A 15,593-nucleotide genomic window follows, 5' to 3' on the forward strand; every position below is an offset into this window, starting at 1 on the left:
CATTGAAGGCAGCATCATCGCCACTCCTCCAGTAGGAAGGGCGCATCCCGGATAGCTAGCTGGCTAGCTGTACTCAGCAAAACGATGGCAGTTAACCTCAGCAAAAATGGACCTGTATTAACAGCTGCATTTAAAGAAGTGGTGGATGAAAAGTCCAACACGAACTGGTAAGAAGCAGCATCAATGAAACAGCGTTAGCACTGTGTAGCTGGTTACATGTTAGAGGCAATGTTGGCTAGCACTGAGGCAGCCGTCAAGTAAGTTAACGTTAACCTAATGAGAGATAAACTTAACCTTTGACAGAGTGCTGCTTTGTTAACAAAAGCTGAGATAATGCGTTTTAATTGATCAATAATGTGAGTTAAAGTCATACTTGTTTAAGTAGAGTTTATTTCACCTCTATCAAGCCCCAATGCTAAAGATGAGCACACTGAACATCGAGTAACAGTTTATTACCTGACTTCATTGTCCAATTGGAATTCATTTTATTTAATGTGTCTTAATTGTAACTCTGTCTGCACTGAAATGGACGTGAATGTGCAGCTAACCTTGCTAGCCCACTCATTTCCTGATTTGGTATTACAAGCAAAATGTGATCACATATGTGAAAGTCAAATCCAGGAACTTCCTCTCAGTGTTACTAAACACGCCTGTGCCTGCCCTTTAGATCATATTAAACCTGTAGATGACAGCTGCAGTGTGTAATGATGACCTAAAATGATTTTTTAATTAATCTCAGACAGAGATTGCATGGGGAGCTCTGCTGTCCCAGTCACACTGATAGTGTCTGTGTTATGAATGAGTGCCTCTCTGTGATCACTTTGAGATGTCTGAATTCTTACAACACAACTTTCTGCTTCTGTTGTCATTTTCTGAAGTGGTGCTGACAGAGGAAAGCATCCATGAAATAAAGATAGATTAAAGAAGTGATCAGTGACTTGTTTCAGTGTGAGCAAGTTTCCATTACAAACAGTGCATGTGATAGTTTTGACTAAATCCACTTTAGAGAAGTAGGTTTATGATCCTGTTTTTACTCTTGCCCTGCTTTAACACATGATTTAAAACTTACACCCCATGTAGAGACACAGCTGTGTATGCAGCATAAAATGTAACTAATATGTCAGTAACAAAACAATAAACTGGATCACAGTGGCACAGGCAGGTGTTAATCAGGCCTAGATATATTTGCTCTTTCTGATCAAAGGTGAACTCTTGATGCTTCTATAGTTTTTCATTGAGACAGGACTTTGAGGCCTGGGCTTCAATTTATAATCAGGTAAAAGCCTCAGTATGAGTGGCTTTAAATGACTGATTGTATCATACTCCATTATGTTCATTTGTTAGTTGTTTTGTTTTTGTCAATAGATGTGGAAAACACATCAGACAACAACACTCACCCCCAAACTCAACAATTAGTTAGTTCCACTGTATTTATATATATAATATATTTATAGTAGGGATGCACGATATTATCGGCACAATATCGGTATCGGCTGATAAAAGCTTAAAAACACGTTTATCGATATCTGCAGATATGAAAATTTCTGCTGATAGTCACAGCCAATAAGGTGCTATTCAGTTAGGATTATTATTATTTTCCATCTGAAAAATAAGCTCCTTAAATAAAATGTAGCACTTCATTTATTTGCACTGCAGAGCTCTGTGTCTGTCACCAGGTTGTTACAGTAGCTCTAAAATAATCAAATGCAACTTGGTTATGTTTAAAAATGCATTGTACATTTAAAGTTCATGTGATCTAAAGAAATTATTTTTCTGTATTTCAAAACTGAATGTCTTGAGTTTGAAAAAATAATACATTTCTTATTTATGGTAAAATCAAATGTTTTTTGTCTTGTTTTATGTGTGTTTCTTAAACAAATAAGACCGTCACAATAAGAGTAACATATAAATTCCAGTACAGGATAGACTTAGCTTTCTTTACAGTGAAAAAAACAAACAAACTTGTGATTATCGGTAAAAGGGGTTTCGATATGTCGGCATATCGGATATCGGCAAAAATCCAATATAGTGCATCCCTAATTTATAGGTATCTCACAACTTTGAGAAGGTGACAAATGTATACCCATCCTATCCCCCATAACTCAGCGTTGATTATTTAGAAAGGAAGCACAAATGTCAAGTTTCAAAACTACAGCAAATTATTAGACCTAACCTAACAAGTACTATTTTCTGGCTCAATTTAAGTGTCTTTGGTAAGTGGTCATCTTTTAGAGTGGTCATGAAAACCATTCCTCAGTATGAATTCCCTTAGTATGAAGACTTCATTTCATGTTAAAGTGATAAAAAAAAGATGGGAAATGTACCTTTACATTATATCTATCTACAAGGTGTCTGGATTGAGCTGAGTTGGGCTGAGTTTTAACAAGGCATTACATCTCTTAAAAAGCTGTCTAAATCTTAGAAGTGTGTCTGCAAACATAACAGTCATAACTGATCTGGAATGGGATCAAAGCAGCAAATCCAGGGTTTGTTTATTCTCGCTTTAGTACTTCTCCAGTAAAATGTATCATGTCGGAAAAGAGCTTTAAGGTGAAGGCTGCTAAAAAATCTGTTTACCAAACATCCTCAGTTTCTGAGCTTGAAATAACGCTCATCCACCCTCAGGATTAAACCCTCCTGTCAGCCTGAGTGACTCGTTCAGCTGGTATTGTATTTTCCTAATGTGCTGTTTTCCACAGGGCCTTGTTCACCTACGAGGGAAACAGTAATGACATCCGCCTGGCAGAAAAGGGGGGTAAGGAAGTGACTGAGTTGATCCTGTAATCAAGTTTTTATGATCTGAACTCGATATTATCAAATGCGTTGAGGAATTTCATCGTCAGCATACAGCTGCAGTACTGGAATATCAGCACAAAAGGACTGCTTGCCTTTGCTTTTGCACCCCTTCATTTGTAGGGGGAAAAAAATCTGCAGTTACAAAACCAACCACAGAAACCGTTTGACTTTTCCACATTGTTTATGTATCAGATGGAGGACTGGAGGAGCTGGTTGAGGAGCTGAACAGTGGAAAAGTGATGTACGCTTTTTGCCGGGTCCTGGATCCAAACTCTGGTCTGCCAAAATATGTCCTCATCAACTGGGTGTGTGCCACGCTGAGCTATTCCACATTTGTTTGTCCTGTTGTTGCAGCAATCGTTGAAGTTGTGGAATAATTGTTTGTTTTTCAGACTGGAGAGGGAGTGAAAGATGCCAGGAAAGGAATATGTGCAAACCATGTCAGCTCCATGGCCAACTTTCTCAAGGTAACACTGCACTCACGTTTTGAGTCTGATTTGAACACACATTTGTATTTTGTCTGTGGGAGGTTATTTGTGGGCTCATTATTAAGTTACAAAACACACACACACAAAAACACTGCACAACAAGCTTCAGGAATTCTTGGAAAAATGCAACAGCTTTCCTGGATTAGTGGGAGTCATTCACACCAGACCAGCAAACAGCAAACATCAACAAACCACTCACTGGACTGAGCATTTAAAGAGCTCTTATTTCTTGGGTCTTTCAGGGGGCCCATGTCACAATAAACGCCAGAGCAGAGGAGGACGTGGAACCTGAGGTGATCATGCAGAAGGTGGCCAAAGCCTCGGGAGCAAACTACAGCTTCCACAAAGAGTCCTCCAGCCGCTTCCAGGACAGCGGTCCTCAGGGCCCTGTGGTATGCAGGAGTGTTTGCTTACTCTTCATGCTAGGAAGATAAACAGAGGGCTGGATCTTAACAAGGCTCCTTAATCTGCTCCTTAAACAGATTTTTCTGAAATGTTTGTTTTTTCTCTTTGTCTCAAGCTTTCCATTAAGCCAGCAATTCTCCCATTGAAAACAGTTTTCAGAACAAAAAGCACAATCGGAAAAAGCCAGCCTAAAAGAATGACCTGAATTTAAAGAAGATTATCTGTTTTTAAATTTTCCTCCCATGCTTGTGGTTGATACCTGATGCTGGTTAAAATAAATAATTTGCACTTCATAAATAAAGAGCATCTTATGAATGATGACCTAACATGTGGTGTGAGATCAGATAAAGAGATGGTGTTTCCTTAATGTGATTTTTTTCTCTTAAATTGTCCCTTGTGTTTGTAGGGTTCAGTATACCAGAAGACCAACGCCATGTCAGAAATCAAAAAGACCAACAAAGACAACTTCTGGGCTCAGGCAGAGGTAGGAGCTGGAACTTGGCTGAACTTGTTTAGTATCCTCTGATTAAAGGTAAAGGTAGGGTCTGCAGGAGTTTTGGTTACAAGTTAGTAAACACAACATTCAAACTGGGCTCCTCCTCATTGGATCAGTGCCAGCAGCAGCACACACCCACAGTCTCCATTCAACTTAACACACTCACTAGCCCAGCAACCACCTGTAGCATCGTGTTTCTAGTTGGAGGAGCACAAGAGCAGTGCACCAGACTTGGCGTGTTAGCACAAGCTTATTACGGGTATTTTACACATACCATCTTGTCATTTTTTGTCCCAAACTGCTCTCCAATTTCCCGAAAGTATGTGAAAGTCAAGCCAAACTTTGCCCTCATTTAGTAAAAAGCTTTATCTGTTTGACATTTTGTTTCACCTAAGTTGTGTTTTTCTTTTTCTGTGCTATGTCCACTATCGTAGCCACTCTGATTAGCCTCCACTTGCCATCATTAACTAGTAAAGTCACTTACGCACTGAATGAGCTGTGATTGGCTGATGTAAGAGGTAGACACAGACACTGACATGTATGTATAGAGGACCGTGGGAGACAATGAAGCAGGATTATTCCTGTAAAAGTTATTCCAGACCCTACTTTTAAGCTCTTGGTTTCAAGTGTCTCTTAAAAAGGTAATTTCATGAAGAGTGTATTTTTCATGTGACATGTTTTTGAATCATTCAAAATGCAAGAACTCAATCCTGAGTTAGCACTTTTAGAAAATCTGAGTCAATGTTATGCATAAAAATATGCATCTAGCAGTTTAATCACAGTCAACAAGAGCATCTGTATTTGTTCCTTTGTTTGCACTCTTTCACTCTTCATTTTTCACGATAGAATTTCAGAATTTTTGTGACTAATAAGTCCAAAAAAGATTTCCAAATCAACCCTGACTTTCTCAATCTGCTTGTCTACTAGAAAGAGGAGGAGAAGCGCCGCCAAGAGGAGCGGCGCAAGGCAGATGAGGAGCGTCAGCGGCTGGAGAAAGAGAGGAAAGACAGGGAGGCCAAAGAGACGGTGCAGAGGGACCAAAGGGACAAAGAGAGGGCCACTCAAATCGAGCAACAGAAGTAGGTTCTCAGGTTTTTGCAACACCTGTGAGGAGTTTCAAGTTACATTTCCTCTGTTTCCTCAATGGACTTTTGTTTGACAGGAAGTACCAGCAGCAGCAGGAGGCTGCGAGTAAAGAGCAGGAGAAACAGCGCTGGGTGAGTGTCTCTGTCACAATGCTTGACCCTGTGAGTGAATGGGTACCCAATGTGAAGGAATCAGACAGAGGTACAGAAAAACATGTTTCATTGAGTTAGCTTTTTCATGTACTTTGTCCTGAGCATGTTCACTAATCAAGCTGAAAGTTTACTAAGTCTAGGTAGTGCACGCTCAGGTCAGGAGGGTAGCTAATGTGAGCAGATCAAACATTAATACTGACATCATCAGGAGGAGCAGGAGGAGCACGAAGCAGCCCAGAGGAAAGTGAAGAGAGGTGAATCTGTGGAAAAGGCTAATGTGAGTTCCCCTTCCTGAACGTGCTCTCTTCTGGACAAACTGCTTTCCTTTCATTTCCCTCTCTGAAAAAAAACAAACAAGCTCTTTTCTCTTTCTTCTCAAAGATTAAACCTTCAAAGACGATCACAGAACAACTGTCGTCCAGCCATTACTGCATGATCTCTTTCTCTCCTCTCTGATTATTTACAGACATTTTTTCTGCTCTGTGGTGCTTCTCTCAGCTTCTGCATTATTTATAGCTCGTGGTTTCTAATTGTGTGTATCATTCACTTTCTTTTTCTGCAGGAGGCAGCATCGCTCATCTCTCAGCGTGCCATGAACCCCAGAGAGATGTTCAAGCAGCGAGAGAGGGGGATCACTCCCAGCGACTCAGACGTCCCATCTGCTGCACCTGCCAGCCCGCAGCCAGGTATCATCCCCGCACACACAGTGACCCCCCTCTGTAAGACCTGTCCCCTTGCTCTACTGCAAAGCTCTGTCAGCCTCTGTGTCAGGTAGCGGTAGGTGTGGTTAACACTCTCTCAGAGCTTTGACTTCCCATCAGACTGTGTGTTGGTCTCATAGTCGTACTAAACGGTGTGTCTCCATCATGTTGTCGCCTTTTCCTCTTCTTCTTCTCAACCCGTCTGCTGTGTCTTCTCTCTTTTCTCGTCCATTTGTTTTTTATCTCGGCATGTTTCGGGGTTCCATGTGTGTCTCTGCTCAGGGCGTCTGCAAAGCCCTTTTCTGTCTAAGCCAGTGTATGAGTCTGAGCGAGCCAGCTCACCTCAGCAGCGCCAAGCTTCCCCTGTGCCAGCAGGCTCCGCCTCTCCTGTCCGTGCCACAGGTGTGAGCTAACACACACACACACTCACACAAACTTCACTGTGACATGCACATAAAACAAAGTGGGTGGCGATTTCATCCTTAACTCTGATCTGCATGCTTCATTTCTCATTGTTGATCCTGTGTCATCATCTCCACAGTCCTTAAAATCACAAACATAATCATAAATCCTGCCTCCATTCAGTGTGCTTTCCACTCACAGAGAGTTTTCCCATGTTTGTGTTAAGCGTGAAGAATTCCTTAGTGGTGGTGGTTTTCTGCCTGTGTGGACTTGTTTTTGTGTCCCTGTGTGTCCATGCATGTCTGTGCTTGTGTTTTTGGGTGATAAGAGCCTGATGTAGATGATGGACAGTCCAGGTGTGAGTATGATGAGCAGGAGGTGACCCCCGAGGAGCAGCCGAAAGGTGGGGTTCATTTTACACAACACCAGCCTCAGTATTAACCCTCAGCCTCCAAGCCTTCCCATCTGCTCCTAATGCACAGCTTCCATACACATACACACATTTATCCTCTCCTGCCGACTGTGCTGTCAGGATCAGCTGCTGCCACCTGCTGGTAGATCACAGATGGTTCAGAGATGCTGTGTGAAAAAGAGTTTTGAAGCTTATTGATGGAAGTTATTAGGGTCCTCGGCCTGAGCAGAGGGCACCTTCTAGTTATGGTTAACTTTTCGGTGCACTTTAACATCTTCAAAACTAATGAGTAACAAAATAATTTAGTAGGCCTGTCACGATAACAAATTTTGCTAGATAATAAGAAGATAATTTCCAAAATATTATTGCCGATAAACGATATTATTGTCAATATTATTTTGATTTTTTTTCCCCATTTTTTTACTGATGTAATTATGATAAATGGGATAATAAAGTGAGTACACCATATCAAAAGCAAGAAACTTTAATTTCTTAAGAGTATTTAACTGTAATTAAAAGGTCAGGATCTTTTAATTAAAATAAATTAAACAAAAAAATATAATAAATTTAACAAACAAGAGAGAAAAAAAATACAATGAAAATGAAAGGGACTCTCTTAGAAAAAAATACATGTCAATGAAAATAATTAATACTAATCAAAAACAATAAAACATAGAACCTGTCTCTAAAGAAAAAACATAACTCCAAAAAAAAAACAACAACAATAAAAACTATAGCCTAAATAAAAGGGAGTTTATACAGTTGCTGAATTGTTTGTAACATGTCCTTTTTCCCAGTCAATCCGTACTGTCTGTCAAACATTTTTAACATTTCTGGCTTTCAACCGTATTGAAGGGCTGCATTTCTTTGGCAATGTAGCTGTCTTTGAGCGCCCACCATTTGGCGCTTTTATTTCTATTTACTTTGCCGACCAAAAGCCTCAGCAAGAGTGGGTTGTCAAAGAGCAAGGCTCCGCTGCACCTCCCTCTTCTTCTTCTTCGTCGCCACTATTTTCAAACAAATGTGACATATCAGCTGGTTGTTGTTCATGAGCTCACACTTTGTTCATTCTGATAAAAAACAAAATGTTCCCACACTGGGACTGAGGCAGGTGACTTAAGAACCGTATCTTTGGTGTCATCACTCATATTAGCGTGTGTTTTCTCCTTAGCCCTCAGGACGCTCGCTTCAGCTCTCTCCGTGTGTACGCGCGAGCAGCCCCGTCGCAAAAGATGCCAAAGATTGCATCAAACTTACCGAGGGCGTTTTTATTTATCGTTCGGTTAATTGATTTATTGATTATCATGACAGGCCTATAATTTAGTTTGTGCAGACAGAGAAATGAACAGTTCAGACCCAAACTGTTTTGGAACCAGGCTGTACACAGTGTTTGTTTTGCTGTAATCATGGTTTTTGCAGCATTGGTGTACGCGGCTTCACAGGAACTGCAGTTTTGAGCATTTCTGCCATGGTTTCATTTCCCAAGACCAGAGGATACAACCTGGTCTGCACACAATCTGATGTGAATCTCTCTTTTTCAGTTGAGCCACCAGCAGCCAACTCCTACGTCCAAGAAGCAGCTCATGAGGAGCCCGCTCAGGTGGTTGTTTATTCTCCTCTTTTCCCTCTTTTCTTGGTACCAATGATTTTACGACACAACTTAAAACTCTTTCCCCTCTCCAGGTGGAGGAGACAAACTCGTATGAGGTGCCTGCAGAGGAGACGGCAGACAGAGGCATCTGTGCCAGAGCTTTATACGACTACCAGGCTGGTGAGTTTGCTTGCTTCTTTTTTTAAAGGAGCAATATTCCCACAGTAATTTTCTCCATAATTGTATTTCTCAGTGTTAAAAGAATTTCCTAAGTGAAAATTAATACCGCAAGCTGGTTTAGCTCGTTTTTGCAAGAGCTTTCAAGTTATTATTTGACAGTGCACTTATTCCCTTTGATATTCAGGGATTAATGATTCATGGCGCTTTTAATATTTGATTCCTTATTAATAAAGTAAAGGCAGTTCTCAGTAGGGTCTTGATTCAGGAATTAAATGAATGCACTGAAATTAACTTTACCATCTTAGCTTTTAGGTTTATTAATAAAGTAGGCACTGCACTGCTACACCTGTGTGTTCTGATACCGTGACTTAGATCAGGGGACTCAACTCAAATTACCTGAGGTCCTCTTAGCATCCAGTGTTGTCACAAGGGGGCCACTACCGATGTTTCACAAGAAAGAAAAAAAATACATGTTTAAGTGTTTCAAAAAACTGTACTTCTCCTCATGAACTACTTCGCAGTCATGTTTGGCTTTTCTTGCTGAATGCTGCCCGACACCTGAGAGGGCTTCTGCTCAGACAGCTGGGTCACATTGTTCTGAGAGAGGTGGCAGTTGAAACTGTTGACTCTCAGCCAAACATGACAGTGATTGTCAGCTAATGAGTCACCAGTTAACAGGGTCACACTTTACACTGAAACACCAGTGACATCTGCAGCTGTTATTTTTTTATTTATTTAACCTTTATTTAACCAGGTAAAAGACCCATTGAGGTCAAGACCTCTTTCACAAGGGTGACCTTGCCAAGGGAGGCAGCAGCACATGTCACAGTAGACAAACAGAGTACAGCAACATACAACAGTTATTTCAGAACACAGGCACTGTTTGATGGATTCATTCTGTGGGTTTCTCAAGGTAGAGTGGAAGGCTTCCAAAGAAACAAATTCAGTCATTTTCAGTTCAGATTGGAGGGCATTCTAAGTAGAGGGGGCAGAGTAACTAAAAGCTTTTTTTCCTGTTTCAGTTGGAACACGAGGAACAGAGAGATACATAATGTCATTTGATGGTAAATAGGGATGGGTACCGAATTAGGTACTTTTATAGGTACCGACAGGATTCTGTCAAAAGTACTGGGTATCGATTCACGTAAAACCAAAAGGTACTATGTTTAGGTACCTAAATGCATCCTTGTGACTGTGAGGAAGTGGAAGAGTAGGTGATTTTCCATGCTGGACATGAACACAGCATTGCAAGGTTATATATTGAAGAATACATTTGTAAGATTGAATTCATTATTTAACAAATTGATATTTTTTACCACATAAACACAAAAAAGTACAGAAATTTGGTACCGTTGAGTACTGGTACCGATTGCCAGGTACCGGGCATCGGTACCGTATCGTTTCAAATGTGAAAGGTACCCATCTCTAATGGTAAAGCATACTGGCTTCCATTTCTCCCAAGAAAAGTGCTTAAATAGCAAGGATCTAGGCCAAGAAGAGCTTTATACACCGGAGTCATCCAGTGGGTATTTCGCCATATATCCAGAGAGGGCATGCTAGCTTTGGAATACAGTTCACAATGATGGGTGAGGCGACTACAACCTGTGATAAACCTCAGAGCACAGTGGTAGACAGGAGTCAAGGACTGAAGGTAGGTGGTTGAAGCAGACATATACACAACATCACCATAATCAAGAACAGGCAAAAAAGTAGCCGACACCAAAAGCTTCCCAGCTCTTGGATTCTATGCTCAAAGTGAAACTACGGTATATAATCAAACTAGTAACCAGACTTATTAGCAATTTGAAAATAAAAAACCATTGATATTCTGATATGTTTGGTGCAGTTCTCTGGATGTAGTTTTCTGGCTCCTTTATCATAACCTAGGTCTCTCAGCAGTCTGTGTGCTCTTGTTGATTTGGGAAGGTTTCTGGTTTATGGACACAGTCCATGTCTATCTTTCACAGTGTGTCAGCAGATAATACAGTCATAAGCATCAAGTGACTTGTGTGTTTCAACTCTACATTGGGGCTGGGGCTAGATTTCTCTACTAAAACTGTCTGTCCACTTGTTGATGTTTACCATTCCCTCACTGTTTTCACATGAACCTGTGAGTTGTTTACCATCCCTGGTACACATTTTGTCGTGTTAACAGCCCTTTCTTTAGCTTTGCAGCTCGCTGTGTTTGCTTATCTCCTTGGTACTTTGCATACTGCTCCACGTTTAGTTGCGTGAGGTTACACTCCTTATGGCAACTTTCTCTTTGTATATGAGACACGCGTAATTCCCCTGAAATGCAACAGAAATAATGTTTGTTGTAATAGTTTGAGACTGTTGGCAACATGCCGGATGTTTGGGTATTTTCCGCCGGTTGATGTGGTGATTGTGCTGCATTCAGGGTCAACTCAGATATTGGGCTAACTTCTCCGGTCCCAACAGCTGACCAGGCCATGAATGCAGCAGGCCAGATTTTACAATCAGTTATCAGGTGATTGGCCGTATGGAAAGACCAAGAGTCTGTGATCCCTGACTCTGAGGGTTTTCTTTTCTTTTAATGATGACATCACCATACATTTCATATGGAAAAAGTACATAACAAACAAACAACCCGGGGTGTTAGCTGAGATGTGTGGAACGTTGATGAATTTGAGGTTAAGACAAGATAACACTGATGAGTCAGTCAGGTTTCCTCCAAAACAATAATAAAAAAAAAAACAGAAGTCCTTCATCTGAAATCACAAACATGAAGTGAGATGTTTGCACTATGCTTATGTAAGTTTTTTAATGTAGTTTCATCCACAGCTCTGTGGGGATTCACAGACTCCGAAGTAGTTCCCACTGAAATCAGCTGCTCAGCTCGTAGGTGGCTGCTTCAAATCAAAGTGCTTCGATGATGTTTTCGTTCCATTTGATAGGAAGCGTAAATCACTTCTGATGTGTCAGCTGAGCCGGTTGGGAGTTTTCTGAAGTGAAAGGTGCCACTGTATGTTCTTTTCCATCTTAGCAGCCGAGGGGAGAACAGGGTGTCTGCGGGGTCTTAAAAAGTATTAAAAGTTGATAAATCAATTTTGGGAAAATTAGGGGCCTTAAAAAGTATTAATTGTGGTTTTATGAGGTATTATGTTTCATAGGTATTCAAGCTTTAACTCAAAAAATATCCATGAATATTTATTTTCCTCCTTGCAACTGTCCCCTGATTGGGCCGATAAAGTTCTAAAATAGAATAGAATAGAAAAGAATAGAGTTACTTTATTGATCCCAAACTGGAAAATTGTTGTGTTAACAGCAGAAATCGATGCAGTCAGTGGAACAATACAAAAATAAAAAAGAATAGAATAAAATAAAAAAAATACATAAAGACTAGTTTCAATAAAATACAACAATAAGGATTGTAAGCGGTATAAACAACAGCTATAAATAAACATAATTTCTAGTTTCATAAAGAGAAATTAAATACAACATTAAAGCAAATCACACTATCTCTTAAAGCCTTAAATGATTGCCTCAAATTTAATGTGAACACTGTGGTAGAACCGCTGTTTGGGGATTTAGGGTTTCATTCAGATTATAGTCCATGCATCCATGATTTTTGATTGACTAACTTTAGTTGTACTATTACTTTTTTTTTATTTTTTTTATGAACAAGTCCCAATGAGAGGATTTTAATAACTGAAAGTCATCACATAGCCTAACCAAAGTTATTTAAGTAGCTGTTGTCACCATCACAGGGTAACTTGTGACGTCTTGTTTTAGCCTTGATGAACTTTTGCAAATATTAAAAAAAAACCTTTGAGCGCAGAATTGTTTAAAATACTTTGAAAAATGTTCCCCTTAATATTATTTATTTTTAAAGGTTTATCAATTTGAAAGCATGTGTGCTCATTTTCATGATGCTCTCCTCTTCCAGCTGACGACACAGAGATCTCCTTCGACCCTGATGAAATCATCACCGGGATTGAGATGATAGACGAGGGCTGGTGGCGAGGCTACGGCCCAGACGGAAACTTTGGAATGTTCCCGGCCAACTACGTGGAGCTCATCTAGCCAGCGAGCCCCTCCAACCCCTCCACCACACCCCCAGATTATCACAGCGGCAGCCCTGTTGGAGGACGGCTGCAGCATAACAACACACAGCAGCCAGTCCTCACACACTCGTGCCCTGATGAGGCTGAACTGGAGCAAGTGATCCTCCACATCGTGGACCAATAATTGGACGGTAATCATGGGCCAGAAACTCCAAAACGTTTCCCCTCATATCAAGAAAGTGATTCGTTATTAAATTGTTGATGTTGATGTTTAGGGTTGTGTGAAGACCCCTGGACCGAGCAAAACTTCCCTCATTCCCGTTCAGACATCCATCTCTTTACCTTTAAATGTGATGCAGTACGATATCAGCCTTTTGTTGAGTCTTAAAAGAAATTGTGAGCGTTCATGGCACTTCTAGTTAGCATTCCTTACAAAGTGACTTCAGTTCTATTTCAGGTATATTTTCATGTTTTTTACTTGTAGCAAACACGCTCCTGTTCATTTCAGGACAAGAAATCAAAGACGGTGGTACCAGCTACAGTATAATCCTTTGCCTTGTTTTTGCCTTCCTTTACTGGCAGACTGAGTTATTATAAATCTTTTTTATGTGACTGAACCTACATCCTGTGTGAATTTCCAAACATGCTTTAGTGCTGATCTGACTGTGTTTGAAGTGAATATTTAAGAAAAAAAAACAGGTGACGTTTGCTGTGCTCTGGGTGGTCCGCTTGAGGGGGAATGCTTCAAACAGTTCAATCCCCTTTAACTGTGACTATTTAACGGTTTCTTTACATCTCAAGTCCTTTTCATTTCATCTGATCCAGATTATTTCAACCAGGAACCGCTGAACAGAAAGAAAATGAGATTTATTTTGTTTGAATCTCGCTGGTCTGAGGTTGAGTTTGAGTGCGTATAAGGTCTTTAACGAGCAGTGTGTGGTATTACAGTGCCGTCAAAGGGGAAGTGAATGCAGTGAGCGGTGACATTCAGATAAGAATTCCAGCACCATGTCAGCTGAATTTGAAAGCAGAATTTATGCAGCTTCCTAATTTTTATCACTGAATAAAACTGTTTCTCTTTTAATCTTTTAACCCAAGCAGAAAGACAAAATGATTTGATCCTGAATGAAAAAGAAGGGCATCGTGTATCCACTGCATTATTCACATTTGTTTTTCCAGAGTCTATTGTAATGCACATTCTTCATAATAAAAGGAACAAAGGAGCCGCTTCCTGGTGTCTTCTTTAACAGTGAAGTGTGGTATAGCGTTTCATGAGCCACATACGCTTTAGACATCAGCAGAAAAGAGCAGTCAGGGATTTTCAGAGGTCTGACAGGAACACAGGCGTTTACACACACTCGGTTTGTTCTCTTTGCTCAGTTTCCTGGAATGAGCGAACAGCTGGGGAATTCACCTCTAAAGCATAGGTTTCATTTTCACATGAAATATCTGATTTTACTCTCCCACATCCTTCAGTTCAATCTTAGTTCTGACTAACAAAAGATGCGACCTGCAAAATGAAATACCAATTGTTTTCTTTTAGCAAAAGACTTTTTCAGAAATACATCTTCAGTTAGTTTACCTCTGTCATCTTCCTGGTCATTTTCTTGTTTTTAGCTTTAATATTTGTTTTCTTATGGTCTCTGAAGATGAACTTTCTTTTACTCAGGAACTATGAAATATATATATTTCATTTCATTTATCATTTCATTATCTTACTGATTATACCGTCGGGGTCATGAGGGGCTGGAGCTTCTCAGCTATCACTAGACAAGAGGCAGGGTACGTCCTGGACAGGTTGTCAGCGTGTCACGGGGTTACATGTAAAGATAAACAGCCATCACCCACACACACACTCACCTATGAGCTGGGCTGTAAAGAGTCCTAAGCTATTCTACTGAAGTTAAAGTACTTTTACTTTCACAAAACACAACTAAATGCAACCAAAGATAGTTTAACATATTGACAGAGTAAAATACAGTGAAGACTTTTTAATAAAGGTAAAGGTCAATAAATGATAAAAAAGTGTTAATAAAATTAAAGAATTCATATTTTTGATTCCAAATCTAAAGATACTGAGTTAACAGGCATAGTGGAGGAAAGAAACTAGAAAATGTGGTTTTAGAGCAGGGGTCTGCAACCTTTGTTTTCAAATGAGCCATTTTGCCTCAGTTCACCTGGATGGAAGTCATTCCAGAGCCATGAATTCTACTTATCTTCAGGATAAAGACCACAAAGTGAATACAATTCTCAACATAGTTCTATTCTAGTGAATAATTATGTAAACAAAAAGTATTTTAATTCATAAAATTGTACATGCCGAGACTTATTTTTTAACAATTTAAATAAGTTTGCAAAAGGTTTTAAATTTTTGAAATTTCAAAAATTTGCAAAAAAAAAAAAAAAAAAATGTTCGAAAAAAATTGCAAAACATTTTTTAAAGTAAAATCTTCAAGTCTTTTCTACAGATTTGTCTTTTTGTAGATTTAGTTATCTTACCAGGGGTGTTAAATTTGAGGTTAGCCACAGGTGCATGGAAAGTTTGTGACTGTTGATGCTTAAGGAGGTGAAGACGAGAGGTGGCAGCCTTTATTGCAGGATGTTACGCAAATCTAGTTCAACAAAATGTGAAATCATGATTTTTTTTCAGTGTCAATGTCTTTAATCATCAATACCCTCTGTAAGAAAAAAAAAGTCTTTATTTCAATAATATCTTTTTAAAGCCACAAGGAGCCACAGCAAAGGAGTCAAAGAGCTGCATGAGGATCCAGAGCTGCAGGTTGCAGACCCTTGTTTTAGAGACTTAAAATTCATCTGAATGGTTGCTTGTTTATCAGTTTATAGTTACAGCTGCAAGAG

At 39.9% G+C, this 15,593-nt stretch overlaps 1 protein-coding gene across 7 annotated transcripts; it reads left to right on the top strand.

Moving 5' to 3' along the window:
- Positions 1 to 13,957, top strand: dbnlb (drebrin-like b). 7 transcript variants are annotated; one of them, XM_074670644.1, is made up of 15 exons: positions 1 to 167; positions 2,700 to 2,755; positions 2,989 to 3,101; positions 3,189 to 3,263; positions 3,527 to 3,676; positions 4,096 to 4,173; positions 5,113 to 5,264; positions 5,348 to 5,402; positions 5,632 to 5,700; positions 5,986 to 6,109; positions 6,407 to 6,526; positions 6,855 to 6,929; positions 8,480 to 8,538; positions 8,622 to 8,709; positions 12,617 to 13,957. In XM_074670644.1, the coding sequence occupies exons 1-15, from the start codon at positions 85 to 87 to the stop codon at positions 12,751 to 12,753; spliced, it is 1,434 nt and encodes a 477-aa protein (XP_074526745.1). In that variant the 5' UTR covers positions 1 to 84; the 3' UTR covers positions 12,754 to 13,957. The 7 variants fall into 7 exon arrangements, with proteins under 7 accessions (XP_074526745.1, XP_074526747.1, XP_074526746.1 ...); XM_074670646.1 differs by lacking the exon at positions 6,855 to 6,929; XM_074670645.1 differs by lacking the exon at positions 5,632 to 5,700.
- The last annotated feature ends 1,636 nt before the right edge of the window (positions 13,958 to 15,593 follow it).

This window comes from Halichoeres trimaculatus, unplaced genomic scaffold (genome assembly GCF_033239565.1).
Source record: "Halichoeres trimaculatus isolate MK-OKI-2021-1 unplaced genomic scaffold, fHalTri1.1 fHalTri1_scaffold_5, whole genome shotgun sequence".
NCBI lineage: Eukaryota > Metazoa > Chordata > Actinopteri > Labriformes > Labridae > Halichoeres > Halichoeres trimaculatus.